The 23,499-nt window shown below is 40.8% G+C and overlaps 1 protein-coding gene across 1 annotated transcript in view; it reads left to right on the top strand.

Moving 5' to 3' along the window:
• Positions 1-1,583: 1,583 nt before the first annotated feature.
• otud7a (OTU deubiquitinase 7A) overlaps positions 1,584-23,499 on the top strand; it is a 34,326-nt gene continuing 12,410 nt past the window's right edge. The window contains exons 1-5 of the mRNA XM_035664443.1: positions 1,584-1,847; positions 16,001-16,130; positions 18,940-19,093; positions 21,638-21,823; positions 21,929-22,147. Coding sequence (XP_035520336.1) covers positions 19,009-19,093; positions 21,638-21,823; positions 21,929-22,147 — 490 coding nt within the window. The 5' untranslated portion in view covers positions 1,584-1,847; positions 16,001-16,130; positions 18,940-19,008. The remainder of the gene's footprint in view (positions 1,848-16,000; positions 16,131-18,939; positions 19,094-21,637; positions 21,824-21,928; positions 22,148-23,499) is intronic.

Below are 23,499 nucleotides of genomic sequence, written 5' to 3'. Positions count from 1 at the left end.
ATGAGCGTGGACTGCGGTCAGCATTTGGTACTTGAACCTAAGAAGAAAAAGAGAGAACAGCCCAGTGTTCTGTGTCGCGATAGATAGATAGATAGATAGATAGATAGATAGATAGATTTGGCAAGACTAAAAATTAATACAATGAAACAAAAAATGTAGGAAATGTAGGGAAAAACAGGGATATAAAAGGGCTAATGTAAAAACCCATCATTAAAACTAAGGCTATAACATTACTCCAAATTAAAAACCAGATTAAAAAGATAGAGGTTGCCATTACACAGATTAGGGGCATAAAAATGTCTTGGGACACATGGGGGACATTTAAAAGAGGGTGGAGGGTCACAGTGATCTGGCTGTAACTTAAAATGAAAGATAATCAGGACTAAAGTCATTTAAAATATGTTAATGGAAGTGGAGTGTCTGTTTCCAGGCCTTTTAGCGAACAAAGTGCACACTTGTGACAAACCCACAATACCAACTAAAAGAGCATAACCTAGCATTTGTAATGGCTGGCAAGCAAAAATTATGCTGGTTCTGTCGTAACTAGGATCAATTTATTGTGATAGCCCAATCCGCGTCTGGGTGAATACTCGATTCTGATCTGGGCCCTGCTGGGTGTCCATTAATGCCTGACCAGGTGTCCATTATCAGGAATTAATGGATCATGTGGAGGCCAGAACAGTCCAGTGCAGGTATAGGAAGTGTTACCAGGGAAACAGAGTTATGGCTTGTAAAAAACTTTAGATTTTGATTGCAAAACATATGAAAATATCAAATAATGATCTTATTTTTGTTTCTTTGGCGAGTGCCCATGGTATAAGCGGGATAATGCTCGCCTTCATGTCAGACGGTTCCAAACGCCACGTTACACGTCCATTAATTTCTGATAATGGACACCTCGTCGGGCACTATCCCTTACATAGGCCTATAGCGGTCCAAGATTAAAACTTTAAAACCAATTTTATTTTGTAGCCTACCTTAAATTTCAACAGTTTCAAGATTCACATTCAGGTTTTGAGATTTACCTAAGGCTATGTTAACTTCTTCATATCAAGGGCATAAACAAAAATTAGACTTCTACTGGTTAAGAGATTAAGGTGTGTGTTCTTGAGGCTAAAGGGAAAACTTTCATCTCATAAAAAAGAAGAAAACACAAATCAAACTCTACCTTTGCTTTATTTTTAGGGCTACTGTTTGTGGACTATATTGTTTGTTATAAATATTTAATTGCTTTAACTATGTTTATTAATAGTAGTAGTTGTAGTAATAGTAGTTTAAACTTCAAACATTCATTCAGCAAGAGCATTTATTCTAATTATAATGTATTAATATTGTCTTTTTCTTTGCTTCATTTTTAGGGCTAGTGTTTGTGGACTATATTGTTTGTTGGAAGAATATTTAATTGCTTTAACTATGTTTAATAGTAGTAATAATAGTAATAGTAGTGTAAAACTCAGACATACATTCAACAAGAGCATTTATTCTTAAATATAATGTATTAATACTGTCTTTTGTTTTAAATTATTATTATAAAGTCCTAAGCCACTGGACGGCCATGTGCTTTCAGGAGATGCGGTGTTTGAGTGAAGGCACAGCGGCCTCTGGCGGCTCCTCCCCGGTTGTGTCTCCCCCCTCCGAGGGCGTGCGCCACGGCCCCTCACCGGCTGACGTCAGGCGGCAGCGGCCGTCGAAAGGGGGCGTGGCCTTGTTCTGCTGCAGCGGAGAAATATGACATGGGGCTGAGCGAGAGGGAGAGGGAGAGTGAGACAGCCTGATAGGAATTAACGGTTCGTCAGAGGTCTGGACTGAAAACCTGAGGATGGGGAGTAATGACTGAAAACACAACGGTAAGAGACAGACATGTTTTTTTTTTTATGTTTTTTTTTATTTTATTATTTATTTATTTTTTCCCGACACACAGAGCGCGACAGGCCGATTCATGGCTCATTTGATAGTGAACACAATAGGCGACCACTGCAGACAGGTGCACCTGCCTTTTATGCGAGTACGTGCCTCGATGCGTTCAACTTCAGGTTTCCGTGAGAATACCTTTTTTTTTCTTCTTCTTCTTTAATTTTAGGTCGAGGGCGAATACATCGAGGCCACAAATCTCATCGACTGCTTGGGATGAGACGTTAGCCGGAGTCTCAGAGTTAAATGCTGTAAACATGGATGTGGATGTTGAATCTGTATGCTTAGTCACAGACCTTTGTAATGTGGGAACATACAGTAGCAATGTGATATATGTGAGACAGCTGAGCATATTTTAATGTGATGGCACAAACAGATAGCCCATTAGCTTATTGGGGCTATAAAGACCATGTTTCTTTTTCATGGAATATTAATCACTACAGTGTATTTTGGGCCAGATGGTATAACATGTAGATGGTGGTGAAATGCATAACAGCTATAATTCATATTGTAAATCACAGCAGTGTTACTGTCTGTTCATCTTAAAATATAGGACGCTTTACAATTACTGCAAATACCACTGCCTGCTTCAATTCTGTGCCCATATACATTTCTTTTATTGTTGGCCTGGTTCACGTTTTCTACAAACTACGCCTGCCTGTAAAGATGGTGAGCCACTAATTCACTGCTATGGTATTTTTGAAACCATGTTCATGTCCCCTGGGAAAGACCTACATAATACAACCTTTAATCTATCATTAATATCAGATTATATTTAAAGCTGGGTACCACACTGGGGAAATAAACTCGGCCATGGTCGATTTTGAAGATGACTTGTTTGCTGTCTTACCTCTACAACTCATTCAGCCGCCTGTTACCCTTTACCTGGGCTTACAAGATGGGCAGTTGACAGTAGTCGAGTCTGATTTGGAGACATCTTGAGTAGACGGGGCAGAGATACAAAGCAGGGCCCGTGGCTGCCAGGCCAAGCCAGGCCATGCCAGCTCCACAGAGGGCTTCAGTGCAGCAGGGCACTGGGGAGAGGGCGCTTGGCACCTGATCAGTTACCACAGTGAATTCTGTTCCTGTCACTGGCATTTAGCTACAGAAAAGCAGAGCAGAGATGACGGTTGTTGTCGAACCCAGTTGGGCTTTCATGTCACAGTGGAAGTGCCGCTTTATCAAACTGCTACTCGACTGATACAAAATGACATTTGCAAACATCTGTGCCAGTTGCCCACTACCGACTTCAAGAAACCTTAGCAGCATAAGTCACTCTCATAAGCTATCATTGTATAAAAACAACACTGGTTGCATTATTAAAATAACATTTCGAGTTTACAGTTATACATATTTTGCACCCGGCCGCAATGGTGTGTTTTTCCACTAGTATCTTATCGTCAAAATAAATCATCTTGTGGTACCCGGAAAAGTACCTCCAAAGGTGACTTAAATCTAAAGAATCCCGTGTCTCCATGCCTGATTCCCCCAAAGTTTAGTCCTTCGGAGGAGATGAAATGAGTGAAGTGCCTGTGGTAATCATGGCCCAATCACTGCATGGCTTTGAAGTGGGCCCTGTTCTTTAGACATCTCTACAGGTGGGGAAGCAATGTTAAGTGTTCTGTCTGCAGGCAGTGGGAGGTCAGCTAGAGGCCATGGAGGCAGAGGGGCTCCTCTCACACATTATAATAGGAGAGGGTGGAGGGAGTACTGGTCACCTTCCCAGAGTCACTGCGCTGTGGTCCTGTGTGGGTCTCTACACTGGCCTTCATGTTGGATACATCATTTGGGGGAAACGTGTCTCCCAGTGAATTATGTGGCAATATGAAGTGTACCTCCAAATCACAGTCAAATTAAGTCGTAAGCCTTGTATCATAAAGCTGTAATAGATCCTTACACTGGTATTGCCTTTCACACTGTGGTAAAGGCTTCAAACCACAGACTGCAATAACCATTTGACCATGATTTAAGAACTTTTTCATAGTGAATCTAGATTTGATAGTGTTGCAAGGCCAAAGCTTGTGTTTTACTTTCAGTATGTCTGGTTTTTAAAATTTCTGAATTGCTGAAGATTTGATTGTAACCACAGTCTGAAGGGACCCATGATGATGTTTGGATATCTGGCCTGTTGATATCTTTACTAAGTAACTGGAGCCAGAAAATCCTAATTTCAGGCTCAGTGAGGAGGAAACCTAGATTGGGCTGATGTGGGACAAGGAAGTGGCAAGCACTGTGGATGACTGTGATAGTCTGAGACACCTGTCAGTCAAGCAAACAACTCCACAGACATGGTCCTCTTTCACCCTGAATGCTGTCCTAATTTAAATGAATTGAATTTACAAGAAAGTGACATTAGCTATTAAGGCACAATCCCCTTTTGAATAAAATATATTTATTATTATTATTATTTACTTGAGCTTAAGCTTTCATCACCAATGAGAATGTGTTATGTTGAAGGCTGAGAGTGACACCCTGAAACAGAAAGAGACCGCAAGTTGTGTGTTTATGTGTAACAGAAAGAGCCTTTTCTCATTCTCAGTCTTGTGTGTGTAGACCTGCATTTTAATCAGGAGAGACTTCTTTAAGAGTGAACAAAACTTACTTACACGTTCACCATAAAGATGAGAAACGCATGAATAGTCGTTGGCGATTAGATCCCGTTGTGACATCATCATATGTTAAGGAGGTAAGGAAAGAAGTTGTGTGTGGTATAAGATACCCCCTCGATAAAGTCCAGACACTGGTGGTGGTGGTGGTGGAAGAGACTGCTAAAATCTGGATGGATGTGAAGAGGAGCTTCTGATGAGTTCAGAACTAGGAGCTGGAAGTGATGTAACTGGAGGTGAATGGGGGGGAGGAGGATTGTGACGATTCACACTGAAAAGACAACAGCAGAGAGGAGAACAGATTTAAAGTTTGAAAGCAGCGATATGTGGTGGAGATTGTAGCAAAATGTGTTTGGTTTTACTGAAAGAGTAACGCCCATAGCCGGCTGATTACAGAGAAAACGAGGGAAGAGCGTAGCATAGTCTTCCTGATTGAACTTACACTAAGGTTCATTTGTGTTGCCTCACTTGTCTGATGCTGAGTCTGGGAGCAGACGGACTGCTGGAGAGGTCTGCCATTGTAACATTCTCCCCACAAGGCCCGATGGGCACAGCCATCCCCAGTCCTGCCTCGAATCAGCAAGGGAGCAGTTTCTAAATCAAACAGAACACTGTTGCACAGGATACCCTTGGTGACTCAATTTAGATTCATGCAGGCCCACAGCATAGGTCATTTTCATTCATTCAGAAAAAGAGGTCAGGCCTCTTTTTCTCTGCAAAACCCAGCTGCATTTGTTGGAAACTCAGTGTATCTCCATTTTGTCTCACAGTTTATTTCCGTAGAAGGAGATACTAAAAGGGAAGTGCAGGTTAGACACTACCCTGAGCAAAGGAAGAGCAGCAGCGCTGTTGTTCAGCTTGCTTTCTACATCATTCATTTTCTTAAGTAGAAAAAACAAATGCTCTGCCGCCTGTCACTGCCCTTTCTTTTCAGTATGCCATAAGATACACATCTCGTCAAATGTTCAACAAAACCCGTTGGGGAGTAAATTTGTCCATTGTCAGTTATAGAAACATTTCTCCCGTCTTTGTTGTCTCCGTTCCATCGAGATGAAGAAGAGGCGATCTGAGATGACTCAAGAGGGTCAAGAAGTTTATATTTTTGTACACTATATTTATCTTACGAAGGTTTGCAGGAATTTTATTTTGATGTCACAGTCTGTTAGCAGTTATACGGTTGCACACATATATTGTACATTCATATGTGGTGGAGGTCTGCTCTGAATTTTTCACCCTGCAGCTACTTTTCTCACTTCTTTTTTATGCCTCTCCGTCCCACATACTCTTATAGGCTGATTAGCTCTTCCCCCCACCTACATATTTCCTCAACTGTGAGGTCCCTTGACCTTGAAATTTCTAGGATTGACTGATGATAATGATGTGTTTGGAATTAATCATCATTCAAATGTAAACAATCTATTTGCATTCCATGATGCTTTTGAGAATAAAATGCAGAGGAATGTCATCCTCAGCTGGACACGTGTTTTTGCTGTGGTCATTAACATTTCAGTACATTAAGTTAAGAATTCGGTTCTGGTTGATTTAGCGACACCCATGGTTACTAGTAGTACCAGCAAGTACAGTGTAGTACTAGAGATCCCAGAATTCTGGGGGCAGCAGACATTCCTTGAGTAGCAGCTGGCGTGGTCCGCCATTAACAATAAAATCTACTATATAGAGATGTAATTACAAAATGTAAATACATGGAATGGAAAGTGGTTGATTTTCATTTGAATGCACAGCTATAAGAACTTTAACTTTAACTTTAACCTGCAAGTCAAGTTAAATCTATCATGTACTGTATTTTGGGTTTGTTCCACAACTGAACAATGACACATTAATGACTATAAGTTATTCCATACAAATGCCTAACAAATTAACAAATGAGCAGCTGGCACATCTGAAATTATAATATGATCAATAATCAAAAAAGTGGCATATTATGTTTATATTTTTTGGCTAGCTCACAAAACCTCTGATCTAAATAGCGGACGACTTTTCTTTAAACTAGTCAATTAAAAGTGTACATATTGATCACATGGTAGTGTGGGCTATACCAAATCAGTAGATTACTTAAACTAACCATCTCTGCTGGTTCTAAATCCCATTTTCTAGTGAGAATCCTTAAAGGGAAACATCTTTTTATTAGTATTTTTGTTGCATCATCTGTCACTACAACATAATAAATGTCAGTTACTGATACTGGTCTGAGTATGACACATCTTTCCTCCGCACTGCACCCACACCCACTGGATGCCCTCCTTGTGGGTGCACATGAGGCCAGTTTGGAGAACACGCATCAGACAAAGTTACTAAGTCTAAGATTTTAATCCAAGAGGCCAACATTAGAGTTTATAACCAAGATCTTTGTGGAGCAGGCTTGGATGTCTTTTGCTTCTTTTTGGGGTTATCAATGTCCATCCTGTTCCTGGGTAATGGGAGCAAATGACACATGCATCAGATTCATAGTATCTGCACTTGTTTGGCAGCTTCCATTAACGGTTGACTTGTGCTCTGGTCAAGTATCATTGACAGGCACAGTTTGTGTGTCAGACAAAGTTGGTTGTTGTATTTAGCATCCGCTCCATTTGGATAGCTAATCCCTCAGCCAAACTGACCACAGTAAAGTGCCGGAAGCACTTGCGGCCTTGTGGTTGAATTTAAGTAAGTTGTAGCTTCCTTCAACATAAGTAAGCAGTGCATTCTTCTGCCATGTAAGAGTATGTAAATATTGTAGCACGGTGCTTGAATGTTTGGATTCCAGTCTGTCTATTTGAGCAAATTGTTAATTCCTGGAGTGTTTGAGTCTTTGCAATTATAGTATTAGAATCTGGAGAGCCTCTGGGATTTATCTATCACCTCTGATGAAAATACATGTAAATTCTAAGTGTTTAGATTCTTAAATACCCACTATTTGTCCTGTGTCTGCAAAAAAGACCATGAAAGAAAGATGAGTTGATTACAAATTCAGACATTGCCATCAAACGGTCCAACTCAAACTCTACTTGTATGCATATAAAGCAATAATTGACAGTAAATATTTCTAAGGCCAATGGTCTGCATAAACTAATATAAATTGTCCCACCTGTGTGAGGTACAATTGTATATAATGATTAATTTCATTTTAATTGTACAGAAAACAAAGATAATGGATGACAGTGGCTTCTCTCATACCCTTTTTTAAAAAAGCATACAAATCTTTGCAAAACTTATAACTTTAATTATGAATTTCCCTTTAAGAGACTGCATCCAGCTACAAATCGCACCTTACCTTCATCTTTTCCCCTTTGCTACAATATATAGACCTCTAGTGGATCTAAGTACTTTACCAAAGGACACCATGAAAGCAGTTGCTGACTGAAGGAAGAGCCGTACCCATTCTGTATTTGTGGTAACTATTACAGAAGTGGTGAAAGATCCTCTCAGCTTTCTTGTGGTATGGGTAGAAAACTCTTTTTGTTTAATTCAGGAACCTATGGGTTTATAGGTTTTTAATCTTTTTTTCTTTAGATACTAAATTAAGAGTAAGGTTGGGTGGAGTTGTCCCCTCTGCTTACCTGAATGTACACACACACCCATGCACACAGCCATTCCACTAGTAACAGGTATTGTGAGATGTAGACTCTGAGATGGGTGTCAAAACAATTTCTTCTAGTGTTTCCTTTCTTATTGGAGTTTCTGTGGAGATAATGAAATTCTTATTTTGGGGGTCATTGTAGGACATTGTAGCTGGCCTATTATTGAGGCAGAGTTGCAGCTGAATACAAATAAATTGTGATATTTCATTACATCTCAGATGCTTGTTGGAAAAAAAAGCTACAACTGTAAGTGATCTACATCCAACATGACATTATGCACTGCTTTGCAGTAAATGCTGTTTTCCTGTTTTTTTTCATGGTACCAAAATGAAATAATCAGGTTGACAAGAGAACATGAAGTACTGTATAGCTGTTTAGCTTAGCTGTATATGGCTCTCTGTGTGTGTGTGTTTCATTTCTGAAATAGGAAATGTGGATTCAGAGGAGACATCATTATAACCTACTGTACACATCCACTGGGCTTAGCTATAAAAATATAAACAGTAACAGCATAAACCCCAATTAACACTGATCTGTTGTGATGACATAAATCTTTGCAGATAAAGTCTATCGAGCTACTATTCTATTCGCAGATATCTTTAAGAGTTGAGTTACATGTAGGTCTTTGAGCTGGCGAGGACAGTGAAAGCGAGAAACAGATTCTGTGTGTTCCACACTTGAGAGGACACCCTCCCTCAGCACAAACACCAGCTGGCTTCAGCTAGTTGGTGTGTTTATCTCACGTGGGATCAAAGATAAGTATTCAGATAGCAAGCACTTCTTTATTGGCTCTTCTGTGTATGTGTACCGTCCCAGCTTCCATGCTTTAAACCCCCCTTTCACTGTGTCATTAATATACCTGACACTGTGTCATTTATATCCACAGCATACGGTTGATGTTTTTTTTTTCATCCATTCTTGTGTCTTCTTCAAATCAAAAGAAAGTCAGGAACCTTCTGCTTTGGTAAGACATTAGTCTCTAGTCACAGCTGTCTGCTTGTGGCGCTCTGTTGAAAAGGGCCCAGTCGGGGAAAATGCCGTACTGGCCGCTGTGGTGGGAAGGCTGGAGGGACTGACATTTTAAGGGGTTATGATCTTGTTCTGTGCCCCTCAGCAACCAGCTTTCTGTTTGGGTGCAGGCTACACACAGAGCTGAGCTGTGTCTGCAGCTCTGTTAGAACTGAAGAATTGACTTGACTGTAAGGTCAGACAGAAGAATTATCAGTTGCTTTGTTAAATGGATTTATTGCTTTAATAATCCTAACCACTGATGAAGCAGAAACGTTTAGAATTTTGTTGACAAATTCATAGCTTGAGCTTCGAAACTTTTTTACAAGGTTTTCTAGGAACACTGATGTCCCTCAGGTATATACACAGTGCTGTCCACTACAGCATTAATTCAGACTTACCTCAAATATTAATGCGATGATGCATTTAGTCCAAATTGACAACAACTCTCCACTCCATGCATATGCTGTGCTGGCAGTGTGCAGCGCAGCAATAAGATGCAAAGTGACATTATTGCTTCTAGCAGCATCTTTCTCGCAGCATGTGAGGCGCCGCTGCACAGAATTCTCTCTTTTTTTTTAAGTTCAAAGAAGGTTTACGACAGAGAAAGAGAAAGTATTTGTGCATGGCTTGATTACCGACTCTGTCTAGAGGTCAAGACTGAGGAGTATTACGCTCTCTTCCTGCCTCACGTCAAGGAGCGTTGACTGACGTGTTTGACTGACATGCAGCAGACTCAGTCCTTCCACCTTCTTTGCTTTCTCTGTTGGTCTCTCCTTCTTCTTGCCTCTAGAAGTGGGGGCTCAGCAGTTGATTTGGTGTCAGGGTGCTCTGAGGTCACAGCTAATAAATGCCGTCTGCGGGTCCTGAGGGCCAGGGGAGTCCCACTAGTGAATAGAGCATAGGAGGCACACACCCAGGCGGAGGCTGGAGAGAAAGACACACATAGATGGAACCCTTAAAAAATCAAAATGGCTTAACTGGATGAGCCGGCACCCAGGTGAAGAGCACTCGCTTGAATATGTGGTCCGAGGCGCTGATTGAAACGCGCCATGCGTTCCACAGGCCCGCCCATAATATCGTCTGGATGTACACACACATGCGCACGTTTGCTGCCCCTAAACAGTGAACACTAGTGAGGCACATACACAATCACCACAAGTACAAGCTTGCCATTGTGACTGCAGGAGAAGGAGGGACAGAGATGGAGGCTGACTGACTGATATGAAGGCTGAATAGCAAGTGCTGCTTCCACTCGGCATTGAAATTCCCTGATTGAATCTGGTGCTCTCAAGCAAGGACTTTGAAATAGTGGAAGTGCTTAGTTTGTAGTTGGTGAGACATTATAATATCCCATTACATGAATTTTCCATGCCACTTAAGTGTGCTGTGTTATGAAGCACGCTAATGGATTGTGTTGATTATTCAGTACCGATGCAAGGTGGAAATGATCTGTTTCCGTGGAATCGAGTTCATTTGTTTCTCCAATATACAATTACCCAAAGTCTAATGTAACAGTATTTTCCATTGCTGTATTTATCTGTTTCTTATTCATCGAATTACATAAAAGCAAACAACAACACTGTTTTGAAACTGTTGTCTGGTTTAAATGTTTCCATCTCGTAGTATATTAAAATAGCAAATAGCCATTGTTTCTCTGACCGTAACTGAGGCTTGACATTTTCCTGTGCACAGGCATGTGAATAGGTACTGGATAAGAATGAATGCCATCTTTTATTAGCTGTCTTCTGTGTTTTGGCAGCCCTTTGTGGAAGCGCTTGCTCTGTTGGCTTTGAGATGGGTAAACACACTGAGGGCACACTGAGTACCGAACATGCCATGTTTAGTGTTTTTACACACACACACACACTCTTGCACTCCAGAGACGGGGATCATAGGGTGGTTATCTAGCAGTGTTGAGCACAGCAGTTTGAGCCTGTTGGTGCTGGGCCCTAGTAACTGCAGCTCAGCTCACATGCTGGTGATGAAGCCACAGTTGGCCCAGCGGAGCTGTTTGTCTGAGCCAGAATGTAAGATTTTATTCTCTGCCAGCCTCGAAGGATCCATATTCTGTCCAGCAGAGGAGGGATCAGACTCTATGAGGTTTAAGTAACTTAATTTGTGTTTGACCAACAATCCCACATCGTATGTCCTACCCTTGTTGGACAGGTCTCTTGCCACTATTTTGTAAATCAGGCTGAGGTTTCAGGTTTCAAAAGTCCTTTTGACTCTCTGGACTAGTGCCACCTACTATACTGGGAAGCTGAGCTGGAAGGATGCATTAAATGGGATACTCTGATTTAGTGTCTCATTCATAAATGTTATTTGATATTGTGTTTTTTTCTTTCCACATTTTGTGGTCATTTTTATGTACAACTACAAGCTGACAAATTGACAAATTGATGTGTTCAAGTCAACAATACATACTGTGTGTATATATATATGTTTAATATCATATCCTAAGAATATAAGTATAATTATTTATAGATGTATTTATTTCTATATTTATCTATGCCTATTACTAGTGCTGTAGGTGATGTCTTCAAGTTGCGAGATACAGTATATCTGAACTCTGGAGAACCCCTTTAGCTGCTAGGCCTCCTCTCCTCTGATGATGTGACATCTTCTTCATGACAGGACTTATTGTCCATTTTGTTTGATGTGTAAATTAGGTTAACTTAAGTTACAGAAGTTAACTTTTTTATGTTTCAGTTTTCTTTGAGCTACAATGTCTCCTGATTGGCTATTTACCAGATTAACCACAGTGAACCAGACCTTTGTCCTCTGAGATTTTATACAAGGATTACTCCACTAGTAAGACTACAGAGTTTGGGGGCGGGGAAGCACTACAGCCACTGATCCTAAATATTGGTCAGTGAAATATTTTGTATTACTGGGCCTTTTTTGTTAAGTGTAAATGTGCCTTAAGTTATTTCCACTATTTATTTTAAATTCTAGATTTTTTTACACAAACTTGCAACAGTCGTACAGAAAAAAAATCATAAAAATTCTAAATACCAAAGATATTAATTTCTCCATTGACAGTAGCCTCTATCAGAACAGTGTCTTGTGTGTATTGTGAGGGGTTTCTATTATTACTTTCCCTATCTGCACAGCATATTGTTGCCTGTATGGTTCTCTTTTAGAAGCAGTTTTTTGGGGAGTTGTGGACATTAATGCTCTTGGAATACATTGAACTTAAATGAATGATACCTAACATTGTTTAAAGGGTGGGTTTTTCCTTAACAGCATCAGTAATTTATGCTCTCGCATGCAGGCCACTTGGTGCACTCAAGTGTTCTCTGACATTTACATAAATTCACATTTGCAATATATAAAAATGAAAATCAAAGTATAGGCTGCCTTTTAAAAGCACATTTAAGAGCTTAACTGCGAATGTATACACTGCTGTTAACCTTGGTGTGCATGTATAGGATTTGCTGCCTGACCATTTTCCCATTACAGAGGAGATGTAGTGCAAAGAGTAGCGTATAAGTGTTTGTACAGTATGTTCACCTCCCACCTGCTGTGTATCTGCCTTGCATGTGGGCGATCACTGCTCACTATGGAGACAATTATCTCAGCTATAACGCATCCTATTACTGTAAAACGGCTATGTGTGTATACATACACTTTACATGTGCATCATGGGAAGATGGACCTTCGTGGAAAACAAAATCTGCATTCAATGGCAAGTCAGCTTCTGTCAATGGGAAACCACTCATCATTTTCCCTGTGATTGTCTCTATTGCACTCTGAAGTATTACCAGATTGCAAGTTTTCATCGAGCCATTTCACACTTTTCTAATCAGCCAACTGGTTTACTGGTGGTTTAAAGTAGTGAAACTTCAAATAGTGTTAAACGTAAAAAAGGAAATAGTGGGTGTGGCGCTGTTCTACAGTGGTTGTATGAATATTGCAGGGGGATTGTTCCATTCAGTTATTTTTTAGGTATAGTTGAAAACAGCTGTTTGCAAGCTTTTATTTCTTTGTTTTTCACAAGTTAACGAGAGACACTGTATTCCTCCTCTGAGAGAGGTTAATTACATTCTCACACCCCTCAGCTGAAGATTTCACACAGGTAGGTGTATTGTCTGGTGTAAAGTGTACTTATATTGACAGCTGATAAAGAGTGATTTAGTAAAGTGCTAATAGTTGTTAAGTAGTTGTTACACATGACACAGTACACTACATTGCATTTTAAATGTCATTTGATAAAAAAAGCGGGTTGTATTTTGGTTCTTAAATTACAAAACATCAGCAACGCGCGTCTCACAGCGGGGTAGATCCGACAGCTCTCGGGGTGGCTCATTTATAATAGTCGGTTCAGCACAATGTTTTTTCTTGCATCTAAATTGTGGCTGTTATTTGTGAAAATAATTATTTGAGCTTGCATATGTTTCATTTATGTCATATCTGATGCTAGCGGCTACAGCTGATGGAAATGGATTTACAAATAATTTAAGGTTCTTGGATACTGTATAACTGCGATGTCTGTGGAGTGTAGAGTGATGCTGGAGGAGAGTTCAGTGGACCGTACTCCACTGTTGATGATTAAGAAACCTCCTGTTTCTCCGTTTTTTACCGTCTACAAACGGGCCCTTGTAAAAATGGAGGGACTGCGAGCAGAGTGCGCAAGGGTCAGTGGACCATAGGAGGCAAACAATGCAGTTTGTGTGAGCGCTGTTGTGAATACAGTAGGAGAATACACAACTTAACTCTGTTCTGTGAGAGGTATGTCTGCTACTCAGTGAAATAAGAAGAAGATAAGAGGTAAGAGAGCAAGAGTTTCGGGGAAAATGAGGCAGTAGCTTATTACAAAGCCGCACGTTTCCCCCCGTGGTCTGAGACTTAAATGTTTGTATTGAGACCACAAGATCAAAGATGCAGCCTGGCTTGAACCTCTAACCCAAATATAACAGCATACACGCTTTGACTAATCACCAGGTGTGAAGACATACAGTGTACTCTCACTGTTGCGAGTAGCATTTTTAGTGCGTTTTGATAAACTCTAAAATGTTTTATTCTACATTCACTCGTAGATTTCTGTAAGTTAAGTACTTTGTAAATGAAAGAGTTCAGTGATGGAAGTGTTCAGACCATTTACGTAGGTAATAGTAGCAAGAATGCAGTATAAAAATACTTCATTAAGTAATAGTCTTGTATTAAAAACTTCACTTAAGTAAATTTACTGAGGTAGTGTTATATTACTGGATAAATATTAGTTTACTCTATAACAGTGCTACATATTTTGAAAGCAGATCATGTTTTACATATGAAATCCGAATCTGAAAAGTAACTCATAACTAAAGCTATTGGATAAATGTAGTGGAGTAAAAGTAAGTTCCCCCTCTGAAATGTTGTGACGTAAAAGTATAAAGTAACAGTTATTATGAGTTCATACAGAGAGCAGCAGTAGCTCAGGTGGTAGGAGTGTTTTGTCCATTAATTATAAAGTTGGCTGTCTGATCCCAAACACTTAAACCTCTCCCCCATTCACAAAAAATCAAGTAAACATGGTCACCACTTTGGAGGTCACTGAATTGGATTGGTAATTTGGTCAGTAGTGCGCACTTATATTGAAATTTTGGTCATGATCCTCCTTTGGCCTTTCATACAGACTGTTACCCAGACAAGCTTTCTATTTTAGGACTTCTGATTAATTATTATTCGAGCTATCTCAATTTTACTTGACTTGAAAGTGTTAGTCAAGTAACTTCTGCTTGAGTGGGATATTCTTGTACTTCCTGTCAGCCTAGCAGCCATGGTTGAAGTAGTAATAGTTCAGTAGTTCAGGCCAAGTAATATCGACAACCAATCTGTGACTTTATAGTTCAAACTCTGTATCAGCATCCACTTTTTTAAACTTTAAACAATACAGTTTACATTACATACTGCCATTTCAAGTGAGGAATTACTCTGATTTCAAAGGTAACACAGAGTGCCGTGGTTAAAGTTGCTGTGATGGAGTGTACAAATAGCAGAGGACACATACAGTATCTGAACCTTTCTTTTTTTTTACTGTCCATGTGAATTATGCATGACACTGAAGGATATTTCAGTCACACTTAGGAGGTCTTTGACGCTAACTCCTCAGCACTTGCCAGTGTTCTTTCTGAAAGTGTGGAGAGACGCAAACTGGTGTGATTCACCGGGGACAATGGTAGAATATGCTCTGTGTGTGTCTGCCCTCACGCTCTTCGCTCACTGTTTCCATGTGTGTTTACCTCCACGCGCCACATAATCGCATCTCTGCCTGCTGCGTCATGCAGGATCAACCTTCTCTGCCTTTACCGGCATCAGCATGTTTGTGTTTCGTTACGTAAAAGCATAGATCGTGAGGCTAGCGCTGCACTTTCTTTACCTTTAGTGTCTTTGTTAGTGTCACATACACACCTGCATTTTAGTGTGAGAACCTGAAAATGTGATTACGTCAAAGGACCTTCAGAAGCTGGGGTCTGCTTTTAAGTGCTAAAGCTGCTTTATAGGGGATCTTACAACAGCTGACAGGTGTAGTTACAAACATCACAATGCAGATTAAACCCTCTGCTGTTCTAAAAGTACCCACGCGTGACATTAGGTAATTAAGTAATTTCATAAAACACATTTTAGCAAAAAGGAAAATAATAAGAAAAATTAGATTTTCAATCAGTAATTAAATGTTGATTGTTCAAGAGAAATGCTCTCAGGCAGTGTGATGAACAGTCAGTATACACAGTGGTTTCTAAATGACACATGATGAAAGTAATGGCTTGAGGGGTAATTTTAGATTTGCATATTAACACTCGGTTGGGTGTTTTACAGTAGCTTCAAATCGAACTCAGTCAATCTGAACTAAGGGCCATAACTTTCTGTTTCAGGATGATAACTTTCAATATTTGTGTGCGTGTCTTTCAGGGTTCTCTGCATCCCCGGTGTCTTCCTCTCTTCTACTGCCTCTGAAGCCATGGACTAGAGCTACATCTGGTCCTGACAGTCCCGTGGTCATCAGATGGCTTCTCAACAACCCTCAGCAAAAATACAGAAAGTATGTGCGATAACTAACAGAAGAATGCAGAGTTGCAATCATCTACATTATCACCGACAGCTGCTGAATAACATTAAAAGGATGAGGCTGCGGGTATTTTGTATTTACCTTATTATCATCAAATCCTACGAAAAGACCAAAACCAACAATGAATCGATCATATTATCAAGTATTGCTGTTGTTTCAACGACCTTGGTTGTTTATTAAACTATTAAAAACACATAAATGAGCCACACTTCTTGCCCTGGGATCCTTCATTATGATGGAACAGGGAACTGTAGTTTATTTTGAGTCAATGCCAAATATTGTACACTTTCCTGGTCAGTACTCAGATCCTTAGCTGAAGCAATACAACAGTGCAAAAAGTCAAAGTACAAAAGTATCAGAATCAGAATCAGGTTTATTGCTAAGTAAGTTTTTCTGCCTTGCTACAGTGGTGCATAAGAATCAGAATCAAGCATAGAAAAATATAAAGATAATAGACAATAAAAAGGAGCCACTATATACAAATATAAAGAGAGAGAGAATATGTACAAAATGGATGGATACTTAAATAAATGAGTAAAGAGCTTTACAGAAATGTGCAAAACCGGGGAGCATGACATATAATGATATTTGCAATGTGCCAGATTAAAAAACCAACGTGCAAAGGGCATTAATGTAATGCATATATTCAGGGTGGGTTTAGGAGTCAGTGTCAGTGAGGGTCCAAAAGGATGCACTGAAAGCATTACATTATATACTGTTGGGTAGTAATTCGTAAAATCTCAATCAGCAAAGTCACCCGTAGTATCTGTACTTGAGTAAATGTACTTACTACTTATGTACTTCTTGAAATTGAAACTATATAGTATTGAGCTGTAAGATTGTTGGTTCTGGTCTTTTCATGGTATTTGTTGAAAATAAGAAAAATATAGACATCCCTTATTCTTTAAAATAGATATTTTTCTTGTTCACCATGCCTCACAGTGCCCACTTATTTTATAGAAGGATGATACATTATGTGTGTAAATTGTCATAATGATTAACAGGAAGATGTCCCAGGTTCCACATGGTTTTACGTCAGAGAGAAAAACATTAGGGTGTTTCTGAGTCATAATTACCTCCCACGGGGAAAGTGGGCTGAATAGGGGTGTTCTTAAGGGAAAATATGAGGTCATGACTTATAATGTACAGCTATTTTTGTGTTTTGCTCCACACTACTAGACTCAAGGCTTTTTGCCCTTCAAAGCAATATTGTGATTCTGAGTTGATGGGAAGCTTATTATTCTGCCCTGAGTTAAGGGACCACCCCTAGAGAGTGTAATTATGTGCACATATGTCGTCTCTTCGGTCTTCAGAGAAGGCAAATATCTCACAGACTGACTTTTGAGCCTTTTGAATTTCCTGTAAGGGTGTGAAGGACCCAACTGAAATAAGTAAGCTTGTCTTTATTATAAACGGACATTTAAGTTGAAGTCTAAAAAAGAAGCACCAATAGAGAGAATAGAGAAAACTGTGATACATTTTAGGTCATCTTTTATCTGATAACAATATATAACAGTATTTATCACTCATGATCTGATCACCCTGTGTTTCCTGGGGCTTACATGTGCTTGCATTCAGTACAACAATGCCACACAATGCAAATGGCTGACAGTAACTAGGTCAGCTAAACTACAGCTTAAGTGCAGCTTTGACTCATTAATAATGAATATGATAAAGTTGCCTGGTCTTGAGCAAAGATATTTTTCTCTCTAATGCCAGCAATCAAGCACTGCTTAGCCGTCTTGGTTTTGTCATGAGCCTTTAAATTTCATGTGATGGTAACACCGACTGAGAGGACGTTTCTGATGTTGTTCTATCATGGTTAGTAAAAAAATATGCCACAATGTCCTGTTCAGTCGGCTGTCAAAGTAATTCACTAACTTTCCTCAGAAGCAGGAAACAACAGCATTTGCTTCGCGTCGGCTCTATTTAGTGTCTGCTGGTTCACATTACATCACATCACAGTACATTGGTGGCTGAGTTAAAACCTGATGGACAGTCATGTCATGTGGCACACTGAGAGTTGGAGCTCAGAGGCGTTGGCAGATTATCTGAATGTCTCCAGCATGCTCTCTCACTCCTCTTTAGGTCAGAGCCGCAGACCTGAGCAGCCGTCAAACCTCCGGACACAGAGGGCCTAGTGTCATAGCTGCAAACCTGTGGGTGTGTGTTTCTTCACTGACAATGCTCTGTCACCCACACGGCCTCAAGTGGAATGAAGGCTATGCATGGACTCATTCATTCCATGGGCCGAGGGAGTGAATGCGTGTGCATCTTAAAAGGGTTGCTTATGACCTAACAAGGCAATATTTGTTGATCATTAGAGCCCCAGTGCTATACAGCCGTGTTCTCCAGCTAGGATCATACTAAATAACATCACACTGAATCACCCGGCTCCAAAAACAGTCGCCAGTCATCCTTCCATGCTGTCCAGCTCAGAGTACTGAGGGTTAAGATACTGGATCATGCCCAGAAAAAACCCTGGTTGACACTTGTTGATATTACATCTGTGCTGCTGGATATATTATGTTATGACTGCTAGCAAGAGCTGGGAGGAGCACTGGGAGTGGAGTGCTATTCACAGTACTATGAACTATCAGCTCCATGAAGCATTATACATCAGTACAAGCGGGCTGAGACTACTGGCTGGGATTAAAATGAGACGAATGACTGTTTTCTCACAGGGGTTAGTGAGTGATGGGTTTTTACAAGTGTGGCTGAAATGGATCTACTATAAAACGGTGTGTTTAAGGCCTGCTGTGTTTCCCGTTGCTGTTTCCAGATGAGAACGTGAAGGCTGGCGTCCACCAAGGCCACCGCTGCACCTTGGGCAGCGCACACACATGATCACATGACTCTGGACATGGACGCGGTCCTGTCAGACTTTGTTCGGTCCACTGGGGCAGAACCGGGTCTGGCAAGAGACCTGCTGGAAGGTAAGAGACCAACACTGTCTTGCAGGCTCTCAACCAAAAAATTTGATTAGAGGACTCTATATTGAGAATGTTCTGTTTTTGATCCGCTGCTCCCCGCAGTTGCACTCAGGCGAGCGGAGGAGAGGAAAGAACAGAAGAGGAGAGGAAATGAGGGGGAAAGAAAAAAGAAAGGAAACAAAGGAGGGGAGGAGAGGAGTTGGGGCTTGCAACAGTGAGCCAGCTTGCTGATTTAGAGGCCAGTGTGACGGTTTTACGAGTGCACTCCCCTGGGAGAGCTTTGTGCCCATTCATTGGAACTCATTGAGGAGCAGAGTGCTACTGGCACTTGTATAGCTTACATACAGTGCCGCTCGGAAAAACAAAACAAAACCGGAGAGCAAAAGTGCACACAACAACAGAAAGCTGGTTGATGGTCAGCTGAATTGGCAGCAATATCTAGAGACAGTAAAAGTGATGTTTGTGTTTTTTCCAAGCATGTCGCCATTCTAGTCTCGTATTGCGTTCCGAGATCTGGTCAAACTGCAGCAAAGAAATGCTGAACTCTAAATACATATACAGTTTTGTCTACTTTACTGGAATAAAAGCATGCTCCACATTAATCAGACTTCCATTAGGGGATAAAATCCTTGTAGAGTGTGTGCGGTACGTGTGTGTCCTAGAACTTTTTTTTTTTGTCTTTGTGTGTATATTATGCAGCTGGTGTCTAGTCTGATAAAAGAATTAAAGTGTTGGGTGTCTGTCTTTCCCTCCCCCTCAGTCATTTCTTTTTTTTCTGATTCTGCTTTGGCACAGAGCCACAGCGGCATACTTGTGACACTAACAGGCACCAAACAAGACACTGCACTCAGACAGCATGGATGTCCTATTTCCTGCCTGCTGCCCTCTTGCTGGTGTTAGCTTAGCTTTCAAGACCTGCATCAATCAGCTGCTCTGTGACCCTCTGGTCTGAGTCAGGATGGTGTGAGGAGCAGGCAGAGAGACAGACAGGCAGACAGAGAAATGTGACAGTGCCACATGCAGTGCTTCCCCCTAGAGGCTGGTTTGTGTACTGAAGAATGTGTTTTGACCTTTGTGGTCAAATTTATTGAGAGCCAGGACGAGCTCTTGGGTGAGGGTTTTACATTTTCTCTTGAAAGTAAAAAAGGTTAATATAATTTTGATGATTTGTTTAATTAAAAAGTCATTTAGATTAGCTTAGTTGGTAAAGCTTGCTCTTAAAAATCTATATGCTGTGCACCTATATTGAAAGTCCTCCTATGCAACTGGTTTAATTCAGAGTTTTGTAATCAGGAATAAAACATTCAGTGAAGCTGCTGTGTGTCTAACAGATGAGATAATGCATGTTCATACTGCAGATGAATTTATCAGTATTCCTTTTGCTGACGACAGCCATTACAAATGAAGGAGCTGAAGCAACTTCTTCCAAGCCACAGTATTAGTGGGTAGGGTAATGTAGAGGCATTTAAAGACCATGCATTAGGTGCAGAGTAGCTATGTTGCTGGACCTTGAGTTGTATTCCTGGATTTGTGCAGCTGAAGCTGTTGAGATCCATAGAGTTAAATCAGTTTTGCATTGATTGGCGTGAGAGACAGCGATTAGCGGTGCCAGGTTTCATGTTCAGACTGCCGAGAATCATCATGTCTGGAAGTCGGGAGGAGAGAGGACAACTTCCTGCGGGTCTCTTACACAGGGTCCATTAATGGACTGCGTGGTCTTCACAAACATGCTCAGATTACATGCAGGTGCCTCGAATGTTTTCAGTGTAAGGTATTCATGTTCATGAGTTTTATAAAGATGGGTTTTGCAGATAGTTCCCTGTGGCATCATTGAGGAGCGCTGCTTGAGGTTTATAATAAGCTGAGGGCTTGACTTGTGTCTCTTCAACCTGGGAAGGGATCTGTGTTAGAGACAACACCCAGAGGAGACAAGTGTGTGTGTGTGTGTGTGTGTGTGTGTGTGTGTGTTCATTGCGTGCATGTGTTACCAGTGTGAGGGTCCCTCCTGCACATCAGGATATTGCTGTCACTCTGTTAAAGGATCTGTCTCCTGTCACTATTGTCATTATTGTGGCACCACCCAACCTCAATGTCTAGTTATTCTCCTTATGATGAAGCATGTTTTACTCAGACAAAAGCTCTGTATGGCATTATGGGCTATATATATAATATGTTTGGGGTGCATTATTTAAAACGTTTGAAAGATATGTGAATTTATCTGTACTTGTTTCAAATATTAAATAAGACAGTAATCTAAAAAAGAAGTGTGCAAAGTGCAGTGATTTTTTTCAGTTACTCGTGGGGAGTCTGCAGCATACTTGTATCAGTGCCCTTGTCTCTTTCTGCTATTGGTAGCATATCATGAGTTATTCACCATGAGATAACCCTGTTTATTGTAAACTGCAGTTAACAGACTCCTGTTGCACCAGAAAAACAAGTTTTTGATGTGTGGGAATATTTGGTAAACTGCAAATGTTCAAGAAATTCTGCATTTTTTCAAGGGTTGGTATTCAAAATCGATCTGTTATCTTTGTTTATGCCCCACAGGTAAAAACTGGGACCTCAGTGCTGCTCTAAATGATTATGAGGAGCTCAGGCAGGTCCACACTGCCAACCTGCCGCAGGTCTTCAACGAGGGCCGCTACTACAAGCAGCCAGAGACACGTGACACGCCCACCCATGTCAGCAAGATCGACAGGCCGTGCGCACAGAAGCAGGAGGACAATGCACAAGGTACGAGGGGCCACCTCATCACCATTTTATCACCTCAGTAGTTTTCTCTTTTATTCGCTCCCTTCCCAGTCATCCATTCAAACCTCCCTTCTTGTCCCCTTTTAGAGAAGCGTCTGTCCCGTGGGATCTCCCACGCCAGCTCTGCTATCGTCTCCCTGGCGCGGCTGCAGGTGGCCAGTGAGTGTACCAGCGAGCAGTTCCCTCTTGAGATGCCCATCTACACATTCCAGCTACCGGACCTCAGCGTGTACAGCGAGGATTTCAGGAGTTTCATAGAGAGAGATCTGATAGAGCAGTCCACTATGATGGCTCTGGAGCAGGCTGGTGAGTACTACAGGATACAGTATAATACATTCATATCTATATCAGATATGTAACAGAATCTTTTGCATTTCACTGTATTTATATTACACTGAAATGCAGCACAAAGCCGCAGCCATAAAAAAATGTCAGTAATGTAGACAGAGAGAGAGGGTGAGACTGAGAGTAAGGCAGAGAGACAGAGCAGATCAGAGAAGCAGCATCATCTGGAAGCGAGACGACAACAGCTAATTCAAAGCTTCCAATATCCCAAAGGATTCATCTCCCAGCTGAAGCTTTGAACTAATGGAGAGAAACTAGTTAGTGAAGTTTCAAATCTTCCAGCAGATTTCCCCACACAGAGATTGCAGAGATTGTAAAGTCTTCTTCAGCTAATTCTGTTCACGTTACAGACAGACAGTTAATATATATTGACCTTCATATTTCTGTATTTCATAAACACATGAGTAAGTCTAAAGTATTGGACAGTGTCTTAACCAACCAGAACATAGTATTTGATCTCTAATTATAATTGAAGGATTTACTGTTTTAAAATCTTCAATGCTGTCATAAATTTAATCCAAATTATATGCATCACAAACTGTGTGTAAGACCACAGCTGACACACTCCTATAAAATATGTATTTCTGCAATTAAGACAAGGTAAAATAAAGTACAGCAACCATCTGTGTATTAGCCTCACTTTATGGATGGTTGAACATCAACCAGCACATGGATCGTTCTTGTATATAACATTAAACACACTGGGATAGTAGTGCAGGTTTACAGAAAATTAACTCTGCTATCTAACATGTGAAAAATTGAGAAATGCACAAAAACATATGAATTTTGAGCTCATGTAAACCGAGGGGTAAATCATTCAGAGCCTTTTCTGTGTTTACTGTTGTTGAATAAATGATGCAGTCACATCACCCCGGGCTCAGAGCAGCGAGGCTGCCTGCAGTAAAGCAGTGTGCCGTGCCCAGGGCTGTGAAGCAGTTGTCTCTCCCTCAGGGACACAGGCAAGGCAGTGATGGAGCAGAAACTATAGATATTGTAAAAGTCTGGGGTTTTTTTTTGGAGACTGCTGGGTTTTTGAAGGTGTGTGCACGCATACGGCCTGTGCTAATAATTGCTATTGAGGCTAATTATGGTTGTTGGCTAATTGTTCTCAATGGGCAGTTACTGGTGGAGGAGGTGTCCGCTCTGACCAAATTTCCCACACCCATCAACTGAGCTGCCTGTTCACTTATCTGTCCTCCTTTGAACCCTTAACAATGTAATAAATAATTCAAAATAATGTGCTATAAAACTTTTTCAGGGACCTGCATCCTGAGACTTAAGTATTTGGTAATTTATTAGGGCCCGAGCACTGA

The sequence above is a fragment of the Morone saxatilis genome, unplaced genomic scaffold (genome assembly GCF_004916995.1).
Source record: "Morone saxatilis isolate NCDOM2014 unplaced genomic scaffold, NCSU_SB_2.0 Contig2, whole genome shotgun sequence".
Classification (NCBI taxonomy): domain Eukaryota; kingdom Metazoa; phylum Chordata; class Actinopteri; family Moronidae; genus Morone; species Morone saxatilis.
This window is presented reverse-complemented; position numbering and strand designations above follow the sequence as displayed.